Source organism: Microcaecilia unicolor, chromosome 10, assembly GCF_901765095.1.
Source record: "Microcaecilia unicolor chromosome 10, aMicUni1.1, whole genome shotgun sequence".
In the NCBI taxonomy this organism is placed as follows: Eukaryota; Metazoa; Chordata; class Amphibia; order Gymnophiona; family Siphonopidae; genus Microcaecilia; species Microcaecilia unicolor.
In genome coordinates this window covers 204,043,884-204,056,587 of record NC_044040.1, presented here as the reverse complement: position 1 = coordinate 204,056,587, position 12,704 = coordinate 204,043,884, and the positions used below count along the sequence as shown (strand labels likewise).

The 12,704-nt window shown below is 41.7% G+C and overlaps 2 protein-coding genes across 3 annotated transcripts in view; one reads left to right on the top strand and one right to left on the bottom strand.

Moving 5' to 3' along the window:
- CCDC39 (coiled-coil domain containing 39) overlaps positions 1-4,970 on the top strand; it is a 77,586-nt gene extending 72,616 nt beyond the window's left edge. The window contains exons 19-20 of the mRNA XM_030216793.1: positions 180-268; positions 4,416-4,970. Of these exons, the coding sequence (XP_030072653.1) occupies positions 180-268; positions 4,416-4,590 (264 nt within the window). The 3' untranslated portion in view covers positions 4,591-4,970. The remainder of the gene's footprint in view (positions 1-179; positions 269-4,415) is intronic.
- A 4,566-nt stretch (positions 4,971-9,536) lies between these two features.
- The window catches only part of TTC14 (tetratricopeptide repeat domain 14), a 43,240-nt gene continuing 40,072 nt past the window's right edge, over positions 9,537-12,704 (bottom strand). The window contains exon 12 of one of the 2 annotated variants that reach the window (XM_030217233.1): positions 9,537-11,950. In XM_030217233.1, coding sequence (XP_030073093.1) covers positions 11,029-11,950 — 922 coding nt within the window. In that variant the 3' untranslated portion in view covers positions 9,537-11,028. The remainder of the gene's footprint in view (positions 11,951-12,704) is intronic. The other variant, XM_030217234.1, reaches the window with a different exon arrangement.

Here is a 12,704-nt window from a genome sequence, read left to right as displayed (position 1 = left end):
TGTGAGGCTCTTTTTCCTCCATATTATACTCCAGTAATATACTGATTTTCTATATCATTCTGTTGAGAGGAAAATGTAGCATAGTGTTATTATTTATTGCAAGCAAATTTTTCCATACCTTTATTCGTTGATTTGTGTTGATAAAATAGTTACAGTGGAAATATATATTTGTTTTTTAGTTTGGTTTAGAATTACCAGTAGCCATTTCTACAGCTGGTAGTCAGAGTTCTTTCAGCAGTTCTTCGAGGAGCTCAGTTTCCTCTGTAAGGTATGTATTTGAGATTTTATATACATATATTTTTTTTTACCAAATATTTGTACTTCTACTACAGTAAAGATATGTTATATTAGTAAACTGCTACAGAGGTACCATTTGTGTTATATGTTGTATGATGTTTCTACAGCGTGAGGTCCAAGGGCTTAACTCAAAAGCTACATCCACCACAACTATGACCTTTATAGATGCAGCTGTTATCATTTGTATCTTGTAAGTTGTAATTGCCACTATCATAGATATGTACTGCTGGGTCCCAGGAGTAGTCTGTTGGTCCAGCTTTCTAAAGGGCCCTTTTACTAGGCCACGGTAGGCAATAGCGCATGCCTACTGCACAGCAAAAAGCACTGCCACAGGACAAACAAAAGCAAAATTGCCTCTTCACACAGACTCTTCTCAACAACTGAGGGGAACAAAGAGATTTCAAAGAACAAGTCAGTGCTGCCAGATGTTGATGAATTTGATACTCAAATATCGTATTTTGTCCTACTGAACATGATTAGTGCTCAAGTAGGCTGTGATTGGTTCTTGCTTTCACAGAGGTGTGAGCAGAAGGATGGTACGTTCATCAATTCGGCAGCTCTCATTAGCAATATATGTGTAGGGGAGGCGGAATTTCAGTTGGAGCAATGACTACTGCTATAACACCAATTACACTTCATTTCCTTAGCATCCTCACCAGACCAATCCAGAACCTGTGGGGTTGTACTCAACTAGTATGTGGGCACTGGGCTGCTTCAACTCCTCACTATTTCTTTCTCCAGCAGATGGTGATAGGTGATGTGTGCAACTCCTGGTCAAGCTAATGTATAAGCCAGTTGGATTGCCAGAACCTGGTAGCGCATGAGGTGATGCTCTAGTACAGTTTGCTCTAATTGAAGGGCTGTTATTCAGGAGTCCCTCCTCCTTCCCCTGTTATTAGTCAAAAATAAAATTGAAAAGAGAAGAAATCATGTGCTACACAAAGGGAGCTTGTGCTTGGTTTTATCAGAAGCAGTACCTCTGTTAGTGCTATTTTCTTGGTAAGGAAGGTTAAAGCCAGTAGTCTGTTTTCTGCTTTCCTTTAGGGAAGTTCGAGGGTGGGATCTTTTACTGAGACCGCATCCCTTAGTACCAGGAGCAGTAGTTAAACAGGCCTAAGTTACCCTGACTGTCTCTTCTTTAACAGCAACACCATTTATCTCTTGGTCTGGGTATGGAAACTCCTGCAGAGAGAGAAAGCACTGCTCCCACTGCAGGGGCTGCAGCAGTGCTTCAGAGGAGTGCACTTCTTGCTGCATTCGGAGCATTGTGGGGGTAAGGGCACCTGTGAGTTCTCACTGCAATTTGGTTCAAGTAGGCAGACCCAGCCATGCCATACTGTGGTTCCCTCACAGAAAACATGGGAGCAGCAGCCATTTTGTCTCCTTCAACCTCTGGGGTGCTTGCAAACCTACTGGACAGGCTAACTCTGCTTTATAGTCACTGGCTGGCTGCAAGTTCTGCAGTGTGTTTTTTGATTATGAGATTCCCCCAGGCAAAGGGAGTCCTTTTTCTGCAGATTTGTTTTATTACTGCATCAAGACTAGATGCTTAAAAGAACCCAGAAATTCTGTGATGTTCCTTCTACCTGTAATATGGCAAAACAACTTTTGACACCTAGTCCTTCAGTGGCTCCAGTCTGAGTTCCTAGCTGCAGCTGCACTCTACTTCAAGGACTTCATCTCTTAGCGAAGCGGTAGAAGAGGATGAGATTCTAGTAAGTGAAGGAGATGATCCCACAGAAGAGCACCCTATTCTTATCATAAAATCTCTTGCAGTGTTGCATATTTCTTCTCAAGCAGTTTTAGAACTACCTACAGTGAGCAACCCCCATTTGAAGGGTATTAGAAAGCTCCCTAAGGAGCCATGTTTACAGCCAAGTGGAAAGAGCTATATAAAAAAAAAAAACTCTCTATCCTTTAGATCCAGAGGAAAAAGGAAAGCTGAAGTAACCTAAAGTGGATGCCTTAGTAATGGCAGTTACTAAGACAATTACCATCCCTGGTTATGGAGGATTTACACTGACAATTCCTAGATCCAGGGAAGTGGGGGCTATCAGCGATGGGCTTCAGTCTGATCAGAGCCTGTTGGGGTCTGGTGATTGTGGATCTGATGGCCACATTTCTTCTGTCATTGCACTGAACTATGTTCCAAGAGCCTCAACACCCTACTCCAGCAGCAGTTGCAGAGGGGATTATTTCCTTTGTTTGCTTATGCTGAGCCAAGTACGTCAACGAATTGTATCTCAGACCAGTAGAACTGGTAGCTCCAGCCCGGCCACGGCATCCTTGGTATGCAGACCTGGTCTGTCTCCAGATTGGTCAGTCACGGTGGCTTTTACAGCAGAGAGGTCTTATAATCTAGGCCTTGGTGGTACAGCTTGGCTCTTAAAATGGTCACACACAGGGTAGAAAGATTACACAGAAGAGGATATTTCTACCTCACTCTGAGAAAATGCTCCACTTTGATGGCTTATACAAGGATCTGGCACGTCTGAGAAATGGAGTTCAGAAAGAGCTCTTTTCCCGTTTGCCATGAACTTCACACATATGCTTGCTTTTTTTCAGGAAGGTCTCAAGGAAGGTTTAACACTTGACTCCCTAACAGTTCAGGCAGCAGATCTGGCTTGCTGTCATAATCATTTGTAAAGATCCTCCTTAGTTATTCATCCGTAGTTCATTTTTTTTGAACGGGGTTAGCTGCCTCTGGTATGAGCCACTTGGCTGGAGTGGAATATCAACTTAAATACTTTAGCATTAAGACTTTCTCCTTTTGAGTTCCTAAAGAGAGCAATGTTTAAAGATCTTATGATTAGCTATATCTTCAGCCCAAGCAGATGTTGCTCTTTCCATCCTTTTAGAGGGAAAATTGTAGAGATAAAATTCAGGTTTTTGTTTTTTTTTTTTTAATTCTTGGATGCTCACCAGATGCTGATGAAATATTTGTAAGTTTGATTTTAGAAAATCTAGGATTGTTGGTCTTTTCAGAGGCCCCCAAAGCTACTATTGCTCACTGGTTCAATTATTCAGCATACATTTTCAAAGGGAAGCAGCTGGCCAAAGAATTGAGAGTTCATTCTACAAAGGGAATAGCAGCAGCGTCTTGTGCAGAGTTATGAGCAGTTTCACCAGCCATCATGGTCCTTGCTTTGTATTTTTGTGAAAGACTATAGGTTGGAGGTGGCAGCAAAAACCAATAGTTGCTGTTGGGGCTGTAGTACTCAAGGCAGGGGATGCCACCCGTGTTGAGAACAGGTTTGCTACATCTCAGTTTCTAGATGGTAAGGATGCTAAGGAAAAAGAAATTAGATATTACCTGGTATTTGTTTTCCTTTAATCCCACCCAGGCCAGTCAAGCTGGTTGCAAACAGCATTTTGCTACCACTAGAGCTAAATCTGGAAATTCAATGCCGGGCAATGTCCAGCCTCCAGCATTGAATTTCTGGGTTTGTGGCGCTGGTTAAGTGTGAGGATTATTGTATAAAAATAGGACCGACTTTTATGCAGTCAGCCTGGCCAGTTAAGCGCTGACTGCCCCCAAAATGACAGTTTTGAGTTCAGTACTAACACCAGTGAACCCCTAATAGGCAATTTAATTGGCCAGGAGCCATCTGTGGCCAGTTAAATTGACTAGACCCCAAAGTGGTGTTCTTGTGCTTCTGAGGATTATTTTTGGTCTAAATGATAAGGTTCTATAGAGGATACACGGAGAAGGAATGAGATTCAGTAGCTCACTAATTCATCATGACATCCTTTTGTTACCAAAATCCTGAGGCGCTGATGCTGCACGATACCCTTATAAAGATAGAATACATGGCTCTGTATTCTCTGTCTGTACCTGCTGGACGATAGGCACAACCCCACAGTATTGTCTGTTCACTTGTTCAGTACTCATGTCTTATAATTCCCACCTTAAGTAATTCCCTATTTGTCTGTCTTGATTAGATTGTAAGCTGTGTTGAGCAGGGACTGTCTCTTACATGTTCAGCACTGCGTACGGCTAGTAGTGCTATAGCAATAAGTAGTAGAAAGAAAATAAGCCAGTAACACCTTATTTTTCTTTGTTTAAAGTCATAAATCAAATAAGTGTCAAGTTATTCATATTTCTTTTCCTCATGTAGATCTTCATCCAGGAGTTCTACAAGTTCAAGTTCTAGTCAACATTCACCTATTAAGGTTGTCGAACTAAGCTTGCCTAGTTCCCCAACACTATCATCGTCATCTGCCCACAGTTCGAGGTCTCTCAGTAAAACAAGCCATGCTGGTAGTACTCACAGCCGCAAGAGCCAGAAATAGGCAATTCAGTATCCCTTTAGCAGGTTGAGACATCAAGATTTTGCAATCCTGTATGCTTAGTGGTCAAATGAATTTATCCTAAAAAAATTCAATTACAGAGTCTGTACCCAGAGCAGAATTCATGGCACTGATCCATATATCTGTCTTTCATATTGGAAAAGGTTAACACTCAAAAATAAAACCTGCAGTAGACAGAGCTAAGTAACAATTGAATTGTCTCAGAATGTGGCAGACTCCATAAACTTTTTAAAAATTACTATTATTTTGTCTGGGTTTAAAACTAATGGTTTTTATGGGATTTAAGAGCCATTTTGAATATGTTTAGTGTTTGGGTTGTGTTTATTTTTCTGAGATGTTTTTTCAATATTATCCTTACTTTTCAAGCATATTAAACTTTATAAAAAGTAACTTCTTAAATCTGTATAAGTAAAAATAAATATACCTTATTTCAAAACTGAAAGACATTTCTTTTAATTGTTGAATATTTTTGAAATGTTGTAAGTACTCCCAGTAACTTTCCCAGCAAGTTAGTTTTGTCTTAAGGTGGGATTTGGCAGAGCATGTATTCAAAAAGACAAGTGCCCATTTGATGAACAATTCAATGCCGTAAGATCCCTTTGTAAGGCTATCTACTTAACCTGTGAATCATTAGTTATACAAAAAAACATGCTGAAGATTTCAAGCTAGCTGCCTTGCCTCTGAGACACTGGCTGCTTGGAGCTAGTGTAAAAAGTTATTAATCACTGCAGGATTAGTTTTTGTTTGGTAGGAACAACTTTCACTTTGAGGGGTGAATTTTCCTTATGGTTCTTATGAAGCTTTTGGGTGTGGCACAGCATAATCATCTAAACTGCACTTGCTGAAAATATGTTCCTTAGCATCAGTGGCATGCCGCCCCAGCTGCATGCCGCTGGGGGGGGGGGGGGGGGGGGTGCCACGCGCGCCTGTCTGTCGTTCCATGCTCCCTCTGCCCCGGAACAGGTTACTTCCTGTTCCGGGGCAGAGGGAGCATGGAACGGACAGACAGGCGCGCATGGCACCCCCCCAGCGGCGTGCACCTGGGCAGGGCGCATCAGCAATCCGCCCCAGGTGTCAGCCCCCTAGGAACGCCACTGCTTAGCATCCGTCTACACAAATAGGTAATAATTCAGCTGGTTCCTTCCACACCTAATTACCACCCACAGGTCTGGCAGGACTAAAGGAAAGAAAAAGAGCAGATAAGATTTAACTTCTCCTTGTGCACTGCTTCTGTTATGAGCAGGAGCAGTTGGTTCAAATCAGCTGAAAGTGGGATACTACTGAAAGGAACCCTCAGGCATAGTCTGTGGCCCAGAACCAATAGCCATAATAAGTGGAATTGATGGTTGGGGGGGAGAATATAATATCACAGGGTCGGCACCAGAGCAAAATGGCTTCCAAATGAACTAGAAGTACAAACAAACAGGAAGAAAACTGCCAGGTAAAAGAAATGCACAAGAAGAGCTACAGCACAGTAGAGAGGTAAAGTACAATACTGTATCTTCCACACACAGGACTTAAGAACAAACTGGCAGGGTGGGTATAAACAACACACCGTCCTTTAGCATGAGAGACCTTGAACAAAGCTGCTAAGAAACAAATTTTAATGGATTCTGCAGGCAAGCTTTGTTCTATATTATTCTCTAATATGGTCTTTTGGGGAAATTGTACTCTATGAGCTATGTAAGTTACAGAATGACCCAGGAGCAAAGTTTGTCCCTTCCCTGTCAGCTCTGTTGGATTCCATCCACACCAGCCTCGAACAGTTGATTTTATATATCATTTTATTAAAGTATAAAAAGAAACAATATTCTGTACAACTATCGTTTTATAAATCACAAACAAATACAGAACAAGGATCAACAAAATCCCTGTCTCCCCTCACAAATATCCCCTCCACTATCAGGAACATTGAACAAGCTAAATTACTACAAAATGCTACATAGAAAATTCATGCCAACAGATTACCTGTCTCACACACACACAATGCCAAATACATAATAGCTGACCAAACATATATTAACCTAAAACCACACCGTGCAAAATATAAAGATCACACATGCCAGAGATGGTGTTAAGGGGGTGTAACTAGGACAACTGTCCCCTGACCAGAGCCCTAAGCCTGCTGGAAGCTGAAGAAGGCATGGCCTGGTAGTGGGCTTGGTATCCCCTTTCAAATTTCTGCCCTGGGACCTAGCCACGTCTAACACCAGCTCTGCTAATGTACGCATTTCAAATCTGACATATTCTAATCAAAAAAATTGAAAATAAATTTTTTTTTTCTACCTTTGTCTGTTCATTTTACTTTTCAAATCATGTTGGTCCTAGGCTCTGGTTTCTGTTTCCCTCTTTGTCAACTCATTCAATCCAAAAAGGCTAGAAAAGATCCACTCTGAACACCAAAATACAAAAAAAAAAAAAAAAAATGGACCCAGACTTTCACCACCAAAATGTTGAAAAGGAGAAAGAGGTCTCAGATGTTACCACAGCTGTACGCCCTGCCCTGTGCATTCAAATCAGGTCAAACAAAAGATCCAATTGGTAACTACTATAATCATTGACCAAACCCCCCCCCCCCCCCTCCTGCCTATTCATATTTTTAATATTTTGACATTTTCATATCATTTTTTGCATTTTCATAAAAATGAACAAGAGTGGCAATTGGCAAACTCTGCAGCATGATTCGTATGTGACCCGCTACATCCCGACGTGCACCTGTTTGCCACTTTCTCAAGTGATATGGGCCAGTGGTCAATAGAACTGTGCAATACGCCTCTGCTGGCAGCATGGTTCTATGATGTGACCACTGGCCTATATCCCTTTAGAAAGCGGTAGCAAAATGGGCGCATGTCAGGATGTAGCGGGTCACAAATCAGTGTCATTCTAGTTTGCCAGTTACCCGTGTTCATTTTTATGAAAAATATTGAAAAATGCAAAAAATATGATGAAAATGTCAAAATATTTAAAATATGAAGAGGCAGGAAGGGGTTTTTAGTTACCAATTGGATGTTTTGTTTGACCCGATGTGAATGCATAGGGCCTACAGATCTGATACCTTTTCCTCCTTTTCAACATTTTGGTAGTGAAAGTCTAGGTCTACTTTTTTTTTTTGTTGTATTCTCATCTCACTCGCCAGGATCCCCTGCTCATTTGACATTTCTTTTTTCTCCATGCTCTCCATCCATCTTCCATCACTGTGTACCTGTCTTTCCCCATGTTCTGCATCTCTCTTCTGTGTCCCATATACTTCCCTGTCCAGCACCTCTGTCCATCTCCCTGCATTCATCCCTACCACTCTATGTCCCTATCCCCAGCACCACTCCTCTGTGCCCCCCCCCCCCACCCGTCCAGCATCTCCCTTCTGCGTTTCTATTCTTTCCCATGTCTAGTGGCTTCCCTCTGTATCCATATACTACTACTACTATTTAGCATATACTGCCTCCCATGTCTGGCATTGCCCCTCTGTATCCCTTTCCCCTCCCTTCTTGCAGACCCAGCACCTCTCCCTTCTCTCTATCAGTTGGGCGAAGGTCCAGCACCTCTGTCCCTTCCCTCCAGCATCCATCCCCCCCCCCCCCCCCCGAGTCCAGTGCCTCTCTCTCTCCCCTCCTCCCAATGATCCAGCAGCACCTCTCCCTTCTCTCCAACTCCCCCTTCAGGTCCAGCAGCCTCCCTCCCTCTCCATGGGTCCAGCACCTCCCCCTAGGGTCCAGCATTTTTGTCTGTCTTTCTCCCCCTTCCCACTACAGTAGCTCTCTTACGCAGCAGCCAGATCCAGATGAGCCAACACTGATCTCCACAGGCCTCTCTGCTGGAACCTGCCTTCTGATACAACTTCCTGTGGGGATCCATGTCGGCTTAGCTGGCTGCTGCATAAGGTAGAACTACTACATGCAGGAGGGAGGCAGGCACAGAGATGTCAACTACAACTATTTTTTTTTACCGCAGGAACAAAGCTTTTACCATTCCTGCAGGGCGATAAAAAGTTTTGCACCCACACAAGCAATAAATGGGCCAAATTGTTTTTCTTTTACCACAGATTTACTGTGGATTACTGCAGTTTACCGCAGCTCCCCATCCCCAAGTCATTCTCTAACATAAGTGTTTTATGAGCTGCCACAAAGTGACATGGAATAAGCCACAACACTCCAACTTACCTCACTGCTTTTCATCAGCTTTCAGAAGAAATAGGCTTATAGCCCAATAGAATTAGTATAAAACAGGAAACATATTTCTACCATCAAGATTTTATTAGAAATAAAGTTATATACAGAGCAATGGCACAACATCATCATTCAGCTCAATGAACTCTTTCAAAATATAAATTTAGTTAGAACAAAAATACCTATATTGATCACTGGACATATTACTTGCATTTATAAAGTGAAAATGTATTTCCTAACAAAAAGTAGCAAGAATTTGTATTATTCCATCTGAAGCTTAAGATTCCTTTCACTGGGGAAAAATTAAAAGCAATTAGCTAGCTCTTAAATGTCATCATATTAGACTTGCACCAGCCAACTGCAATCCATAGATGTGTTATATAGGTAGATCACCAACCCCCCCTCCCCCCTGAAACTAAGTTCAGTAACCAGCTTTGATGTACTTTATCAAACAAATATTCTGAAGACAATATGTAATAAATCCTTTTCCCTTAGACCAGAGGGTTCTCAGCACAGTCTTTAGGAAACACCCAGCCCCACAATGAATATGCACGAGAGGAATTGCATACACCACTTCCACTGTATGCAAATCTCATGCATATTCATTGTGGGTATCCTGTAAACCTGACCGTCTAGGTGTGGCCCAAGGACTCTGTTGAGAACCTCTGCCTTAGACATAAATGTCTATAAACTAATATTTATGCACCTGTGTTTAGAATACTAGCACAGAGACATATATGTGCACACCTACTGTACAAGTACACATTGGATTGAACTACTTATAAAATTAGGTCATGCCTAAAAGTATAAGAGCATTGTATATGCAAAAGTGGTTTATAAAATTATTCTCTGTGATCTAATTACTAAGATGCAGTAAGATTTTTTCAGTTACTGCATGTTTAATTGCAAAACCTTCTGCATATTAATTGTTGGGGTGTTCCCAGCAGTTTTCCATTCAGTTAGCACAGGGAGCGAGTTATGAAAGCACATTAACTACACTGCAGATAACACATCAAGATCCTGCCACCTTAACAGCTATAGATAACTGCATCAACTTTATCTGCCACATTAACGCACAGTAAGTTGCTGTGCATCACAGATAAGGCCTACTTTCTGTCCATTCTCAGTTGTTCCATGTTAACTGCTAAGGCACTGCCTAAACAAGCACAAAGAGAGGGTACACACAGCCAGCAAATGGAGTCACTCTCATGACTGGTAACGTTTATTGAGGCCAGCTCCACTTAATTGCGGCTCGCTGCATTAACTTGGCATAGTGCTGATGTCAATAGCTAATACATCATAGTTAATAGGCCCCAAAAACCAGTGAAAAACCTTTCTACAGCTGACTTGTGCCAAGTTTCATTCAGAAATTTCAAGGGGGAAAAAAACTCCTAGTTGCCTGCGTGACTTCTTAATAGTTTTCTGGCTACAAAGAGAAGCTACTGCTATGGCCCAGGGGAAAAACACTGTGCCCTGGCCACAACAGACAAAAGCCACTACTGCTGCCCAGGAAGCCGAGATTACTGGGTCAAGCGGCAAAAAAAAAAAAGAGGGGGGAGAGGGAAGACAGTGAGAAGCAGCAAGATAAGCCAAAAATAACCAACCAAGAGCAAAGAAAAAAAACAATTCTCTTGTGGCTTCAAAAAATTATGGCTGTTGCTCAAGTTTTCTTAAATATATGCAGTGCAGGAAGGTAAGTCTACCAGCAACGTTTGGAGCAAAAAAGTGAAGCTGAACCAGCCCTAGTTTGTAATTGCATACAAATAAGTTGGACACTAATAGGCCTAACCCCAGCAAGAAGGAATTTCATGTATTTGCTCCAGAATGATCTTGTACAAGACTAGATCATCTATTGCTCAGGGCCAAGAGACAGTTGGCAATACCACACACTGTTAACAGCATAAACCCTGATCTATGAGGAGTTATAGTTTGGTAATCAGAGAACAGAACTGTGTGTGCTAGACTCCCTTGATTACTAACACTGTATTGGGACCTTGGGTAAGTCTCTCTCTTCCTGAGCCTCAGTTTCTTCAGCTGTAACTGGATAACCTGCGCCTCTCTCCAAAGAGTTTACAGGTGGTCTAAGGTCAGATGTATACTGTTGGCCCATTCACCCTATCGATGACTGCTTATGTTTCAAAAGCATCAAGAACTGTAGAGTGATGCGTTTCCCTATATTAGTTCAACATTTTTTTTTTACCACATCATAGATAATAATTTTTAGATCTTCTCAAACAGGTCATTTGTCTTAACCAACTTATTTGTTTTTTTGTTTATTTCCTTTTTCTTTCTCAAATTCAGCAATCTGACTGAATATATTTAGCAAATTCTGGGGCAAGTTTTTTTTGACAGATGTTTCACCATAACTTTTCAGATTATGTGGTTTTTGGTCTTCAAGATCCTCTCCGAATCTACCTTCACTATCTCTATAATCTTTTCTTGGATATTCATTTTGAATAAACTCACTTCTACCTGGCTGACATTTCTTTCTACTGGAGGCAAATGATTCTGTGTATTGGTCACGTTTACAATTTTCTGCTGAAAAAGGTATATTCCTTTCATGACTGGAGTCAGATGCTGGATGCAGTTTTCTTCCCTCCAGCTCTTTGTCAACCCTTATGTGTTTCTCACCTGATTTAGTGTGAAAGGAGTCTGTGGAATCCCTCCTACTAGCTACATGTCTCTCTGTTCTTGCATCACTCGCACTTCTGCTGCCACTGGCCCACGTTTTGGAGTTGGTACAAGAACCCTTTGAATCTTCAGACCTACCTCTAGTGGTTTCCAAGATCTCAACTGAAGATGAAAAGCGGTTTCTTACTTTCTCTTCTACAGCTGCCTTTTCACAAACTAATCTATCTTGTCTCTCCAGTAATTTCTCCATCTCCTGCTTTTGGTTAAGGAAAGAAGCAGAAGTATCTGCAGGGGGTGGGTACCACCCATCATTTGAACTGTAGTCTTTCTGATGTGAAGAAACCTTAGATGAATGCTTCATGGAATGGGTAGAGGACTCTGAATGTTTCCTCCTCTTTTTCTTGCACTTTTTGTGACCAGAAGAGGATGAGGAGGAAGAGGAGGAGGAGGAAGAGGAAGTGGAGGAGGAGGAAGAAGGTGATAAATTAGAGGAGGATTCACTTGAAGCAGACGATGAGGACGTCGATCTTCTCCTTTTCTTTCTCAACCTACAAAATACCAATAAGCTTATGAAATATTTTATTATTTGTTACATTTGTATCCCACATTTTCCCACCTTTTTGCAGGCTCAATGTGGCTTACATATTACTGTTAACGGCGTTAGCCGGTTCTGGTCTGAACAAATACAAAGTAAGAATGAATACAAGGTGATATTACGGTAAAGATACATGTATGGTAGGTACAGTTGGTGTGGGGGGGGGGGGGGGGGGGACGGGGGGGGGGGGACTTATTCCCAGCATCATCCTGATTTGTGCACCATCTGCAAAAACTATTTGTCACACTTCAATGCTCTGCCATTCTACAGGTCAAATATGAGAACAAATGCTTTAGGTGTTTCCAGCTTAAGAACATAGGCACCAACGTTTTGAAATGACTGGGGGTGCTAAACCCAATACAAATTACCCATCCCTGGACACAATGAAGGAGCTTGCTTAGCACCTACAGAGCTTGCCCCTAAGCTTGAGAATATACTTGTGAAGAGCTACGTATATTATAATTAACTGAATTTACTATACTGCTTGGCTTTGTTCCAAATTAGAGGTGTACAAAACAAAATATAATAGATACTAGAAAAGAATACAAAGTTAACAGGAACGCTCAAACATACGAGATCAATCGCACCTGAAACCAATTAAAATTTAAAATCAACAACCACCACCCAAGGGGGCAATATTTCTAAGTAGGAGGGAATGCTCCTGAATTTTCATCATTTAAAAGCACAGTAGATCAGTGGTTCCCAAA